Raw genomic sequence first — 14,257 nt, 5'->3', positions numbered from 1 at the left:
ACAGATAAGTTCATTGGCTTCCCCCTAAATTGGCCCTAGACTAAAATATACATGCACTACAAGATACAAACATAGACATAGGACTATGGTAGGGACTAGATTGTGAGCTCCCTTGAGGGACAGTTAGTGACAAGTGACAAGACTATATATACTCTATACAGCGCTGCGGAAGATGTCGGCGCTATATAAATACTAAATAATAATTATTATTATTATTGATTTATAAAGCGCCACCATATTCTGTGGCACTGTACATTGTACAACAAACATGGGTTGCATAATAATAGACAATGGTATACACAAATATACAAAATTAGTAATAAAATACAGAATGTACTACACCCCCCCCCCCCCCCCCCCCCCCCCCCCCCCATATACAATATGACTACAGGAACAACTTAACGTGTTCACAGTAATAATTGTATCATGTTGGTTAAAATATTCATGTTTTTTTGTTTTGTTTTCTTTCCAGTGCCTCCTTACAATCCAATTCATTTACAGGCATGGTTTACCAGAGTGTGCTTCTAATAAATAGGCAGCCAATTAGAACGACAAGCCTGGATGAAGCAGTGATTCCAAACACCTCACCCTCTCATTGGCCAGGTACTGTGAACACCTTAAAGGGAACTGAGAAAAGCCTACACAGTTCACCTGATTTGGACGTAAATACCCTCAAATTAAAGCCGACAGTCTGCAGTTAAATCACATCATGAAGGTTTCATTTAAAATTAATTGTGGTTGTGTATAGAGCCAAAAATGTTAGAATTGTGTCGTGGTCCCAGTGAACCTGACTGTAAGTCGGGGACTCCCTGTATTTGGACTATACAACGCAGTGACTCTTTTTCCCCACTTTTGGGGGAGAAAAGTGCATCTTGTAGTCCGAAAAATAAGGTACTTCACAAACTATTTTGCTTCCCTCTTAAATGCAGTAGTTATAAAATTTTAATATTTTTTACAATACCCTTGTATAGAAAATATATTGCTGAAAATTTGTGGTGAATGTAATCCGTATGCTTCTCCTTTTCATATAGGCATTACTTCATTAATTCAGCTCCTGAATTCTGCTGGAGAGGAAGCCCAGCCTGGACTGACCATTCTGCTGTGTGAAATCCTGACTGCAGTCTACCTGAGTCTCTTCAGTCATGGACTGGCCACTCATTCCAGCCAAGAACTATTCTGCGTTGTTGCCCATCCCTTAAATGACAAGATGTGGTCTGCAGTGTTTGGAGGAGGAGCTCGGATTCCATGCAGAAGCCAGATGGCCATTAAACCTGTGCAAGGTGCGTTTGCTAGAGGCTATTTTTATGCGCTCATTAATATGTCTACTCTTCACATTTCGTGCCTAGTGTCAGTCTTGTCTAGTTAAACAAAGCTTACTGATATGTTATCTGTCTAAAGGGGCACATACACTTAACAATTTTCCCGCAGATATACAGCAGGTTCGATCACTGTGATCGAATTTGCTGTGAAATCGTTGCGCAAACGCTGACAGAACGATCGATTTCCGTCCGAAATCAATCGTTCCCGTCGATCCGTCCATGCGGAAGATTTTTCTCGTTCGCCGGCGGGTCGGGAGTGCATCGATAGCGGCGTTCGAATGACCGACGCAATACAGCGGAGATACATTACCTGTTCTGGCCGGCGCGACTCTCCTGGTCTCTGCTGTCTTGTTCTCTGCTCTGGGCTCCAGGGCTGCAGCTTCACTGAACTTCCTGTCCCGGCAGGAAGTTTAAACAGTAGAGCGCCCTCTACTGTTTAAACTTCCCCTGAACAGGAAGTTCAGTGAAGTAAGCCAGCCGGATCAGAGACCAGCGCGGAGAAGAAGACAGCGGAGACCGGGGGAGTCGAGCCGGCCAGATCAGGTAATGTATAGCTGGCGGGCAGGCGGCGGCAGCTCCACAGATTGTGATCAGTTTCATGCTGAAATCGATTCACAATCTGTTTGCAGTAAAGGCAGCCATACGATCCCTCTCTGCTCAGATTCGATCAGAGAGGGATCTATCTGTTGGTCGAATCTGATGGCAAATCGACCAGTGTATGGCTACCTTTAGAAAGTCTTTATTGTTACTATTAATGTTATTTGTCATTATGTTAGTCTCCAATATGGCATTCAAAATTGCGTATACAAAAGAAAAAGTAAAAATAACTATTGATGTAAATCTTCCACTTACTATAACTTTTAGTTCAAGATATTTGGTCACATTCAGAATGGTGTTTTGTTGAATAGTCCAGCTTCCTTACAGCATACCGCAAACACAAGGTTTTATACTTTCCTGGGGCTTTCTCCAGCCCCCTGTAGTCCGTGGGCTCCCATGGTGTGTCTGGTCCCGTCTGTTCTCACGCACTCCGTTTCAGTAAAGTCCCTGACTGAGGCCTTTAGAGATTACTGGAGATGTGCTGCCCTGGCCACGCCTTCTTGGTCATTCCTCCATGGCTGGCAGCGTTCTTGGCCTACAGGGTTACAAACCTTAACCAACTGCAGTCGCAGAATGCTCCCGGCAACTGAAGCATGACCAAGGTGGTGTGCTGCCAGGTCCACGCATGCACAATAGTCCCCGACTACTGGGACTGACTGGGAGAGTGGACAGGAACAGCCGCACACTGAGGGAAGCCACAGACCACAGTGGACTGGATGAAGCCCTAGGTGAGTTTAATCCTTGTGTTTGATTCATCTCAGGTTTACTTTAAGATAATTGTGAATTGAATGGATGTGTTTGTAAGAGAAGTTCCATAAAAACTGAGTAGAGACCATCATCTGTTGGGAGGATGAGACATGATGTCCCCGTCAGTAAAGATATCCCAGGCATTCGGTTTCTGCATCCTGAGCCCCACAAAGGGTAGCTTTTTGTGGAGACTTTACGTATTGCCTTTGCAAAATACCGAAAAATATATTTGGATATACTTGTCCATTTGTTTCATCATTCCCTTGTCATACAGTCATCCTCTAATGAGGTTTCTCTTTGTAATTGTGGAATGTACACAGGCATTCCCTAAACTGGACATCTAGTTCCTGAAAAGTAGAGCAAATACTGAATAAAAAAATAAAAAAAAGATGACTGTGGGGTCAGGGCATGTGCAAAATAGCTTTGTAGACATTTCAGTCTGAAAAATACATCAGTATAGAACTGGTGTAGGAGCACATGAATTATTCAGTCTCCCAGCAGCCACATGGGATGGTGTCAGCATCTTTACTCTGCAGTGTTGTGTGCTAAGTGAAGCAGCTTCCTGTGAGCCGGAATAGTGTTACCTTACGGTATTGGGATGTGTTTACGATAACATTCTAATTTTGGTATCAAGGAATGTAGACTAAAAGCTTTCTTAAAGGAGTTATCAGGCAAAAAAAATGAGTTTCACTTACCTGGGGCTTCTACCAGCCCTATGCAGCCATCCTGTGCCCTCGTAGTCACTTACTGCTTCTCTGGTCCCCCTCCGTTAGTGGTTTAAATTTTTACGCGTTGAACTACTAATGCGTAAAAATGTACTGTATGTGTTAATGTTTCGTGCACCAGCGGGAATGCGTAAAAGTGTACGCAATGCGGCCCGCCGACCCCGAGGTCAGCAAAAACTAAATTAGCTGACGGAGGGGGACCAAAGCAGCAGTAAATGACTACGAGGGCACAGGATGGCTGCATCAGAATCAGAATCCGCTTTATTTGCCAAGTGTGACCAGAGTCGTACTCTGAATTATTTGTGGTTCACATGGCATATGCAGGTACAAAGACAGGCAGACAAAACAGACATCTACAAATGTTCAAGCTACATAGACATTAACACAGAGTTTGACAGATAAGAACGGCCCCATGGGGCCTACGTAAAGTCATTTAGTTCAAAGAGTCACAAAGCTTTGTGAGGATCACTCAAAATCAGCTGAGAGGTTTCCTTGCCAAGGAAATTACTGTACTGCTCCACTAGTTTAGCAGCAGAACTGCTTGGGGGAAGGAGTTGTTCCTGCGCCTGGTGGTTTTGGATGGGATAGTTCTATAGCGGTGACCCGATGGAAGAAGATCAAAGTAGCGACTGCCAGGGTGTGAGGGGTCGCAAGAGATCCTGGTGGCCCTCTTGGGGGCCACGCATGGGGCTGGTAAAAGCCCCAGGTAAGTGAAACGCATATTTTTATTTTTATTTCTTTGCCTGATAACTCCTTTAAGTTTAGGCAGCCAGTCCAGTTACTCAGACATTTCTATAAAATGCCATATCCTGAAGTACTTTGTGAAACCCCTTTCCAGCCAATCACCTGCTCTGAATGTCTTTTCTCTTTTTGTTTTGGCAGGGAAATACTTTTCTATTCCCAGCCCTCATCAGGTAGTTGTGTTCTCCATGGAATGTGTTGGCTTTTCCAAAGCCCTTACTGCCATCAGTACTCATAGCCCTCCCAGCCCTGCAGGCAAGGACCTAGATTTCAGTTGAGGCCTTTACCTGATTTTGCATACTAAGGAAATAGGCCAGCATTTTAGAGTGATTTCATTTTTTACCCCCTTTCTTGCGAATGGCTGTGTTTTTCTTACTTTCTATGGATTTCTAATCATTCATACTACATGACTGACCTGAAAATGAGCTTCAGGCGTGATACAATATTAAAGATTCTGAACTTCAGTATTGCTACGTCTGTAAAATGAATAGTGCTGCATGAGCTGGAGTTGTCTCGCTACATGTGCAGCACTTAGTGACACTGAAGCACAAAGAAACATATGAGATAATGAATTTTGTATATTGTACAGTTAATAAATAGAACATTAGTAACAACAAAAATATCATATTTTTATTTTCAGTTATATAGTTTTTTTTTTTTTTATAACATTGCATCAGACTGTCATATTTGCAGTTTACAAACCACACTGTCTTTAAACTATAAAACAGAGCAGAGCTAATGACCCTTTGAACTTTCCTGCAGTAAAACCTTAACCCACCGAGAAACAGTGAGACAGATTGCAATAAGTGCCACACACGCATGCACACACACCCCGGCGCGATGCTGCAGATTTACCTCGCCTGCTGCTGGCCCCCTCCTCCAGAAAGTCGGATCCCTCTCCGGCTTACGCTGTGCATAATTATAACAAATAATCTCAGATCAGCAGGGAAAGGCAGCTAAAGTTGCACAATAACAGAGCCCGTACACAGGAAGTGATTTCTGTTTACTTCCTGTTTACCGTGGCGATGTCACTGTACGGCTTTAGCTGCCTTTCCCTGCTGATCTGAGATCTGAATTTACTGCATAAACCAGAGGGGATCCAACTTTCTGGAGGTGGGGGCCAGCAGCAGGGGAGGTAAATTGGCGGCAGCAGTGGCAGGGGGGAGAGGAAGGGGGGGATATACCTATTTACACTGGCTATATACTAGGGGGATCTGGCTATGTACTAAAGGGGGATCTGGCTACCCCCACAAAATATAAGACCACCTTGAAAATAAGCCCTAGCACATATTTTGAAGAAAAAAATTAATATAAGACAGTGTCTTATTTTTGGGGAAGCGCGGTACTAATGTTCTATTTCTTAGCTGTACTGGGCATACAATTCATTATATCATAAGCTTATTTTTCAGCATTCAGCATGCATTTATGTGCATTGCAATGACATTTATAACAATAAATGTTGCTTGTGAAGGTTTCCATTCAGTTTGCAGCTCACTAATTAACCATCCATATTTTAATATAATGCATTTTTAAACTTTTCTCTATATATGATGGATGCAACAATCCAGTGAACAGAAAAACATCTCATGAAAAATTCTGAGACTGAACCACTAAAATATTTGCTACACTGCCAATCAATGCTGAGAGGTGGCAATACAAAATTAATATCTTTGGAAGTATTTATCGGAACACGTCTGGCATAGAATATTAGAAATCCATGGGTTCTGGTTTGATATTTTCTTTGTCATTACATCCTATCTTACTAACATTCACTTTCAATTGCTTTTATGCTTGCAGGAGTGTTGTATTTTTAGATAATGCATTCTTTTTCTTTTGAAACTAGATCTTGCTTTGAGATGCGGTGTAACAGGGCTTTTCCCTATGCTGAAGTGCTCTTTTGCTGTCTCTTTTAAACCTACTTTTAGTACATATAATGGAAGGTAAATGGGTCTGCCTGATATACGATTATTCTGCCTTTGCCTCAGGGTTTATTGATCCATGTGCTGATATGTACAAACTGCAAACATAAGTACCAGTAACTACATGGAAGGGAATATAGAACATCAGTCTCTGTCAACAAAAGACATGTTCTCTCTGTTCCTGCAGCAAGTCTTAATAATGGTATTATTTTTAAAATTATATGACCTCTCTCTTTGTTTAGAGAAGTTTCCTGTCTAGTTAATGCCCATGTAAATATCGACCAGCGAGGAGGATAACATCGGTTAATTTTACACTGTAGAGCTCAGATGTCATATGTTCATATCTGCCTTGTTTAGATACATTTTTATGAAAGGTCAGACCACCATTTATTTCTTGGGGCAGAAAATCACCTTAGCCTTTCAGTCTGCAGCCTGCTGTATTTTTTCAGATGGAAGATGATACAAAACATGCCTAATACAGCCTGTACAGTGTACACTGTATGGTGAACACCACCCCCCAAATCCTGATTTGCAGACTCTGTGTAGTTCAACTACAGACACGCCCAGCAAGCACTTGCTACTCATGTGCTTAGCTTGCCTATCTCAGGAGCTTCTTATCTTTGTAAAAATGACATAAGGTTGCATTAACAACTGTTTTATGACTTTCTGGGACTGTGGTACTGAGTAGAAACGGTCAATGGGTTGTTATTTCCAGCTTTCATGGAAATTCAAAGCACATTTTACGCAGTTTGGAACTGGGCGAGACAAAATCAGCAGGAACTGCATTTGATTTGTCCAACCTTCAAAATGTACGTCAACTGTAAGAGAAACGAATCCACATATCATTGGTCATTCTCGTTCCACAGAAGATGCTGGTGCCATATAAATCAATAATAATTCTAATTATGAGCTTTTCATGTCTTTGTTGCCATCTGCATCCACCTGCAAAGATTTTTGACCGTGCCTACCAGCTGAGGCAGGCACATTTGAATGCCTCAAACATGCCGGTCCCAGCTGATAGGCACTGTTGTAGTACAGACCTGATGAAGTGGGCAAAGTCCTGAGAAACGCATTGTCCCTTACAGTGCAGAGCTATTGAAGATGTTGGCGCTATATAAATAAAAAAAATAAGCATAGCAGAGCTCAATAACCATTTATAATTCCAGTTTTTCTGGCCACCTTCCTTGAGAGACTGCCTCTCTTTTTCTTTTTTTTTTCTTTCTTTTTTTTTTTTTAAACAGTTCCTAAGTATTTTATTACATTGTTCACCTCCAAAATAGTGCATTGTTTGTGTTACACTGCAGTTAAGAGGTATGGTTTTTTAATTGTGTCCTAGAAAACCGCTTAGGAGTGTGACCATCCAATTTCTGCACCACAGTAGCTGGAAAACCTGAGTGGGGACGCGCATCTCCTTTCAGGCTCTGTTGGTGGTTGCAATTTTTGCAACCTACCTTTAGGAGTATAAAATTATACCATTGTTTATACCCCAACACTTGGACATACTGCACCATTTAGATACTTGTCTTCTTTCTTCCTTTCCCTGTTATTCTTCATTCTTGGAAATATGGGGAAACTTCTCTCTTATACATGTTCAACGCAAATGATCACTAACAATCCCATTGGCCTACATAGGTGATTTTATGGGGCTTTACTTAATGGAAATCTAAACTGAAAAACAAAACTAATACCTTAGACTTCTTCCAGACCTCTGCAGTCTTTCTGTGCCCTCGACATCATTGCGCAATCCTCCAGTCAGCTGCAGTTTTGCGCAGTATGTAAAAATTGCTACTGCGCATACAACTGGCTGCATCTGGCCAGGTTTCAGGGGGGCACTGTGGCCGACTGGAAGGTTGCAGAATGACAGGCAGGATGACTGCAGGTCAGTTAAACTGATTTTTTTTCTCACTTAAAGAGACACTGAAGCGAGACTAAATCTCGCTTCAGGTCTTATATATAGCAGGGGCACGTGTGCCCCTGCTAAAACGCCGCTATCCCGCGGCTTAACGGGGGTCCCTTCACCCCCAACCCACCCCCCGCAAACCTGGGTCGGAAAAAGGTCGCTGGAGCTGATCTTCCTGGAGGCAGGGCTAACGGCTGCAGCCCTGCCTCCAGTCGCGTCTATCAGACGCGCATCGCCACCTCTCCCCCGCCCCTCTCAGTGAAGGAAGACTGAGAGGGGCGGGGGAGAGGCGGAGGTACGCGTCTGACAGACGCGCATGGGGCAGGGCTGCGGCGGTTAGCCCTGCCCCAACCAGGAAGCGCTCCCCCGCTGCTCGGAGGGGGTTTGGGGGGACAGGGACCCCCGTTAAGCCGCGCTATAGCGGCGTTTTAGCAGGGGCACGCATGCCCCTGCTAGCTATGAGGTCTGAAGCGAGATCTATTCTCGCTTCAGACTCTCTTTAAGTTTCCCTTTAAAGAGTTGTTTTCTTCTATGTTGTTTTTGTAAAAGTTAATTTAGGGCAAAAATGTGCAAGTTCACATCCTGCAGATTTAAATATGATTTTATTTAATGTAGTCTCTAATTTAGCTCCAACGCTACTGTTCTATCCAGTGCTTTATACCAAACTAAGCTTTAATTTAAAAACCCATCATTTACATGATTTATGTTGAGCATGTGCATGCATTTTGTGCATGTTTGAATTGTGAGATCTCTTCAGTTTCAGAATAAATTATGTTTCAGCTTAAATACTCAACCTTTCTTAAGGTAAGTTGTTTCTAGTTGTCATTTTTGAAGGGTGTTATTGACAGACCAGTTATGGATTAGTTATTGGGTTACATTGTATTTATAGTATACTTAACTTCTGATTGATTTGACAATACAGTACAATCCCTATTATCTGGCACAGGCCGAATATGTGTTTTGCCGGCTGCTTGAGAAGTCAAGCAACCAGCTCTAAAATAACAATAACCTCCCCCCATGCAGAGCGGTGCACAGCGGAAATGATTTACCAACCCTCTGGGTGCCATCTTCTACACTTCCTGCATCTCTCAGCGGCTTTTCTACATCCAACATGTACAACTTGCGTATCATGCATGTGACTCAATTCGGATGAGGTGACACGTCAGGAGCTGTACATGCATGCAGGGAAAGCCACTGAGAGCTGCAGGAGGTGTAGAATATGGCGCCTGAAGGTTTGGTAAGTCGCTACTGTGGCACAAAAGGCTAAAGTTCTGCCCCCATTCTCTTCCTTCTCCCCAGGCATGCCAGTTAGTTGAGACTGCCAGATACCTAAAGCCTGGTACACACCATGCAATTTCCGACAGGTCCAATATGATTTCCGATCATTTTTCTTAACGATTTGCTTAGAGGTGATCGATCAGAAAAACGATTGGAAATCTGATTGGATCCATCAGAAATTGATTGACCCATCTATCTAATGGGAAATTGCATGGTGTGTACTAGGCATACGTTCCAGTTACCAGGGACTCTACTGTATTATACCGTTGAACAGTCCTTATTATTATAAGGATTATTACTGAGCAGTCCTTGCTTATTATACTGTATACAGGGGTTTAATGTTTCTTAATCTGCCCTATTTGGCCTTAATGTTCCTCTCAGTATTTCTCTTTATGTAGTTGAATCTGTTTCAGCAATGATTCTTGATTGTCAAGTTGAGTAGATTTATCTGTTGTATTCCTGCTTTCAACATGAACATTTGTATGTCTTCTATTGTAGTTGTAATATCTCCTCCTGCAGAAGAAAGTGACAAGGCCAGGCCCTTCAGATCTTCTACCAAGCTGCAGTCTAGAGAGAGTTCATCTGCTGTTGCCTCTCCAGTTCTTGAGCAGAGTTCCTCCATTTTCCGTGAAAAATTCATCCCTCCCGAACTCAGTGTTTGGGATTATTTCATAGCCAAGGTATGGGCACAGGGCAACCATTTTCCTCTTCTGGTCTTAAAAGCTTACTCAACACAAAACCGATATGCCCCAAGTGCATGGACACGGTTGTTGCATGGACTGTCAGATTACTGTATTATAGTTGTAATTCCTGGAGCGCCCCACCCTGGAACCACTACCAGGGCTGTTGCTCCTTTTTCTAATCTATATCATTTTACAGTATGTAGAATCTACAAATCACTTGTTGACATGCTCAGTAGACCTCATAGTAAATCATAGTGGACAAATGTGCCTTTTTGAAAGTCTTGAAAATGCAAGCTTCCTCTGGATCAGTCCATCCTTTCATGTCCACCTTAACGTGCCCATTAATGGTACAATTTTTTCATCCGATACAATCTTTCGACACAGTTTGAAAGATCAAAACTAATTGGAAGGCAATTATTGATTGTTCACATTTACTGAACAATTCTTTCTTCAAATTCAATCACAAAATCCATCCTTTGGTTGATTGCTAAATAGGATAAAATCGATCCAAAGAATTGTTCCTTATTGATTGCCTTCATAATCAGCACATTTTCTTTACAATCATTAAAATCGTGTAGAAAGATCGCATTTGGTGAAAAAATAGTACCGTTATTTGGCACATTTTAGATTACTTTTTGTCCTCTCTAAGAGCCCTTTTCGTGTGTGTGTGTGTGTGTGTGTGTGTGTGTGTGTGTGTGTGTGTGTGTGTGTGTGTGTGTGTGTGTGTGTGTGTGTGTGTGTGTGTGTGTGTGTGTGTGTGTGTGTGTGTGTGTGTGTGTGTGTGTGTGTGTGTGTGTGTGTGTGTGTGTGTGTGTGTTCTGATCAGATCATCGGATGTTATTTTGCAGTGTTCTATAGAGTGCAGGGACAGCGCAATTATCACTGTAATGTTAGTTTTCCACTGCACCCAATAGGTACGATGCAGTTTTACTTGTGCACAATCGTGCTGCTAGCAGTAGTTTACCTGCTATCGCGTTTAGGAAGTAGTCTATGGAAATGGAAGTGCATGAAAATTGCATAGCAGTCACAGTACTACTATACATGCAGGTTTGAAGTTAGTAACTGTAAAAGGCTTTTGTAAATTGTACGTTATCCAGGCCTTTATCTTTTTATTGCAGTGTGTTGTATGCCGGAAAATATAGCTAGGACATAAGGGTGAAAAGTTTTCCTGCCATACTAATTTAGCCAGGAACACCCTCTATGTCATATTGGTGGCAAAGATGTGTATGTGGACCAAACATCATTTATTGCATGTATTTTCTCTTAAAATGTGTTGCTCGCTATTATTTTTGTAACTGACAGATTATTTTAATGTTTTAGCCATTTCTCCCCCTTTCACACAACAAACTTGATTACGATTCAGAAGACAGTCAAGGGAGCGATGATGAGGATGTAGATGATGATGGTTCCTTATCAGATATCCAGATCCAAGAACACTCCAATCCTAATTCATATAGGTACTCCAATACAGTATTTAATGTAGTGTGGAAGAATGCTTTTGTACAACACTTTTGGTTCATTTCACTTTATTTTTTAGCAACTAAACTCAGTGTATTGAAGTTACATGAAGTAAGATTATATAGCAGTCCAAAACATTATCACTACAGCTTACAATGAAAAATATAAAGTACTAGGCCTAAGACCCATTTAAAAAATAGGCGCTAGGCTATGGCCGTAACACCCACCCCCGCCCCAACTGTTCTCTCTCTCCCCCTTTATTTACGCACGCACCCGCCAGCGCACTACATGCGTGCACAGGCCCACCTCCTTCTGGGCCCTTCCTCCTTTGCTTCCCGTCATTCCCCCCACCCCCCCAGCTCTCGGCAGTGTCTCTGTGTCCCTGCACATGCGCAGAACGAAAAAGCACTGACACACGGACATGGGACACAGGGACACTTGCCTTTTATTAGGTAGGATACAGTGAACAAACACACAAAATTATACATTAGCCACATTTCTTCTAGACACAACAATTCTAGAAAGGATTTGCTCTCTGACCAAATCAGGGTCCACAAAATCATGTGCAGGGAGACAGTTATTCCCATTTTTTACCCAAACTTACTAGTTTTTATTAAAGGACACCCGAGGTTGAAATAAACTGATGAAATAAACCGTTGCATCTATCCTCCTTCTCCTAATAATAATTACTTTTTATTCCACAGTTTTATTTTATATTTAAATCTACTTTTTAAGCTTTTACTGTTTTGTTTTTGCTCAATGACGCATGCATTGAAGTATGCCATAGCTAAAATCTATGAACTATTGACCCTTTTTATCTCTTTCCTCCTCTTAGAAGCCATTTTCTGGTAGGAAAGTGTTTTATAGTTGTAATTTCTTATCAGTTTGGGTCACACTGTAGTCTGACTCAGACAGGAACTGCCACTTACATACCTGATGTTTAACTCTTTCGGGCAGAGAAAGGAAAAAATGAAAACAGCCTAGTTATTTGTGTGGTAGGCCCTATATATGCACATGTCTATCTCATCATGCCACCTTGGGTATCCATTAAGTTATTAATTTGAGAGATCCTCATGGCCAGGGTAGGAGGGGAAAGTTCTTTCCATAACTAGAGGATCAATTTTCCAGCTATGAACAATTAATAACTGCAATTTCAACATGGTCAGACTTGCTTCCATCCTCAAAGGCCCCCACTATACACATAAGAACAGTTTTAGGAATAGTTATCTGAGATATCTTATCTAAAATGTCCAGGATACCTGTCCAATATCTTCAGAGTTTGGGAAAGTTCCATAATATATTTATGAGGTCTCCATGGTCCCTCACACATCTAAGTCCTCTTATGTTATTAAAAGGGCATAGTAATGTCCTCTTATGAGTGATTGTTTTTTTTTTTTTAACAATGTTCTTGCAGATCACTGGCAATCGACAAAGCAATGTCACTCTGAGTGTGTCCCCACAGCAGTGTTGCGATTTTTCAAAATCTTGCTGCATGTAGTGTTTTTCGGAGCGATTCACCTGGAATCAATGTGCAAAAAACGCACGATCCTTCAAAAATTGTTCTGAAAATTGCCCTGCAAAATCGCAACCACTAAGCACTTAGCGTTTGTGTTTTGCAGTGTGAACTAAGCCTAAGGATATTTTTTTCGGAAAATAAAGGCAGATGGTTTACATTTTTTTTCTAAATGTGACATTTCCTGCATCTGAAGGGATTTTACCCACTGGCTGGACATGAACTTTATTGGAATTGCTTCCTGTGTTTAACTTAGTCCATCACACTTTTTAACTTCAGACAGTTAAATACAGGTCAACTTCAAGTAGAAGTTGACCTTAATGTTTAAGTATTACCTACAATTACCTCCGCCAACTGCCTTGGCAGAGGAAATTGGGATATGTGCTAGATCTCACAGCAAACTCAAAAACACACACTTTAGTTAGGAAAATTGGCATATTGCTGCAGTTTGGGGGAAGGTCTTATTGGGCACCTGCTAGCAGTCTGTAATGTGAGTGCTGGACACCCACTGCCTAGCTGAGCTATTAGCTGATTGCCTATTACATAGCTGATTTTTTTAATGGGTTCGATGGTTATTGGTTTTTCAGATATTCTGCCAGGGCTCTGCTAGTATATAGCAGAGTGCTGGAAATGGTATTTACAGAGCCATATGGTTAGGGTTTAAGGTTAGAGATTTAGGAGGTTTAATACTAAGGAATAGAGCAGGGACAGGAAAGAGTTATGGTCAGTGTGACTTTAGGGTTAGGCATTGGGAAGGGGGTTAGGGTAAGCTGTTGGGAAGGAATTTAAGTTGGTGGAAGAGGTTACAATCCTTGTGTAATAAAAGTCCTTTTATAATAAAACAATCCTTGTATAATAAAAGCCCTTTTATAATAAAAGCATTAAATATATTTTAGCGCATACTTGTAAATGGCACTTAACAGCTGCCTCTGTCTTGTTTAGTGATATGGATTTTGCATTGTGTAGTTTGCCTGTGGTTTGATTTCGATCACTCAACACCAGTGGCTGCTGCTAACACAATTAGCTGTATTAAAAGAGAAAATTATTGGTCTTTTTCCTGCCCATAATTGAATTTTTTAGGAGACCAACTGAGAAAATTGATTTAAATTGCTTTAATTTTAACAGTTAGAGAGATAGCAGAATCTTTAATGTATTCCTGAATGTGCTACAAGCAAATCAGCAGCGTAAAATACTGTAAAGAACTTAACAGCTAATATAATTTATGCAGAGGGCCATTATGGTCCTGTTGGGATTATTTCAGACATAGGAGGTCAGATATGGTGCTAAAGAAAGAGACCTACAATGGCTGCAGTGCCAATAAAAAATATTACCTTTTTTTTTTTCAAATAACTATTCTATCCACAATTTCATCAAAAT

General features: G+C 41.5%; 1 protein-coding gene across 2 annotated transcripts in view; it reads left to right on the top strand.

Annotated features, from left to right (window-relative positions):
- Nucleotides 1–14,257, top strand: part of DMXL1 (Dmx like 1) — a 214,922-nt gene that overhangs the window by 146,266 nt on the left and 54,399 nt on the right. Inside the window, exons 27-31 of one of the 2 annotated variants that reach the window (XM_068247113.1) lie at nt 473–603; nt 1,032–1,280; nt 4,271–4,384; nt 9,725–9,906; nt 11,230–11,366. In XM_068247113.1, coding sequence (XP_068103214.1) covers nt 473–603; nt 1,032–1,280; nt 4,271–4,384; nt 9,725–9,906; nt 11,230–11,366 — 813 coding nt within the window. The remainder of the gene's footprint in view (nt 1–472; nt 604–1,031; nt 1,281–4,270; nt 4,385–9,724; nt 9,907–11,229; nt 11,367–14,257) is intronic. The other variant, XM_068247117.1, reaches the window with a different exon arrangement.

The sequence above is a fragment of the Hyperolius riggenbachi genome, chromosome 1 (genome assembly GCF_040937935.1).
Source record: "Hyperolius riggenbachi isolate aHypRig1 chromosome 1, aHypRig1.pri, whole genome shotgun sequence".
NCBI classification, from domain to species: domain Eukaryota; kingdom Metazoa; phylum Chordata; class Amphibia; order Anura; family Hyperoliidae; genus Hyperolius; species Hyperolius riggenbachi.
Note: the sequence above shows the minus strand (reverse complement) of the source record. Positions and strands in the feature narration are given on the sequence as shown.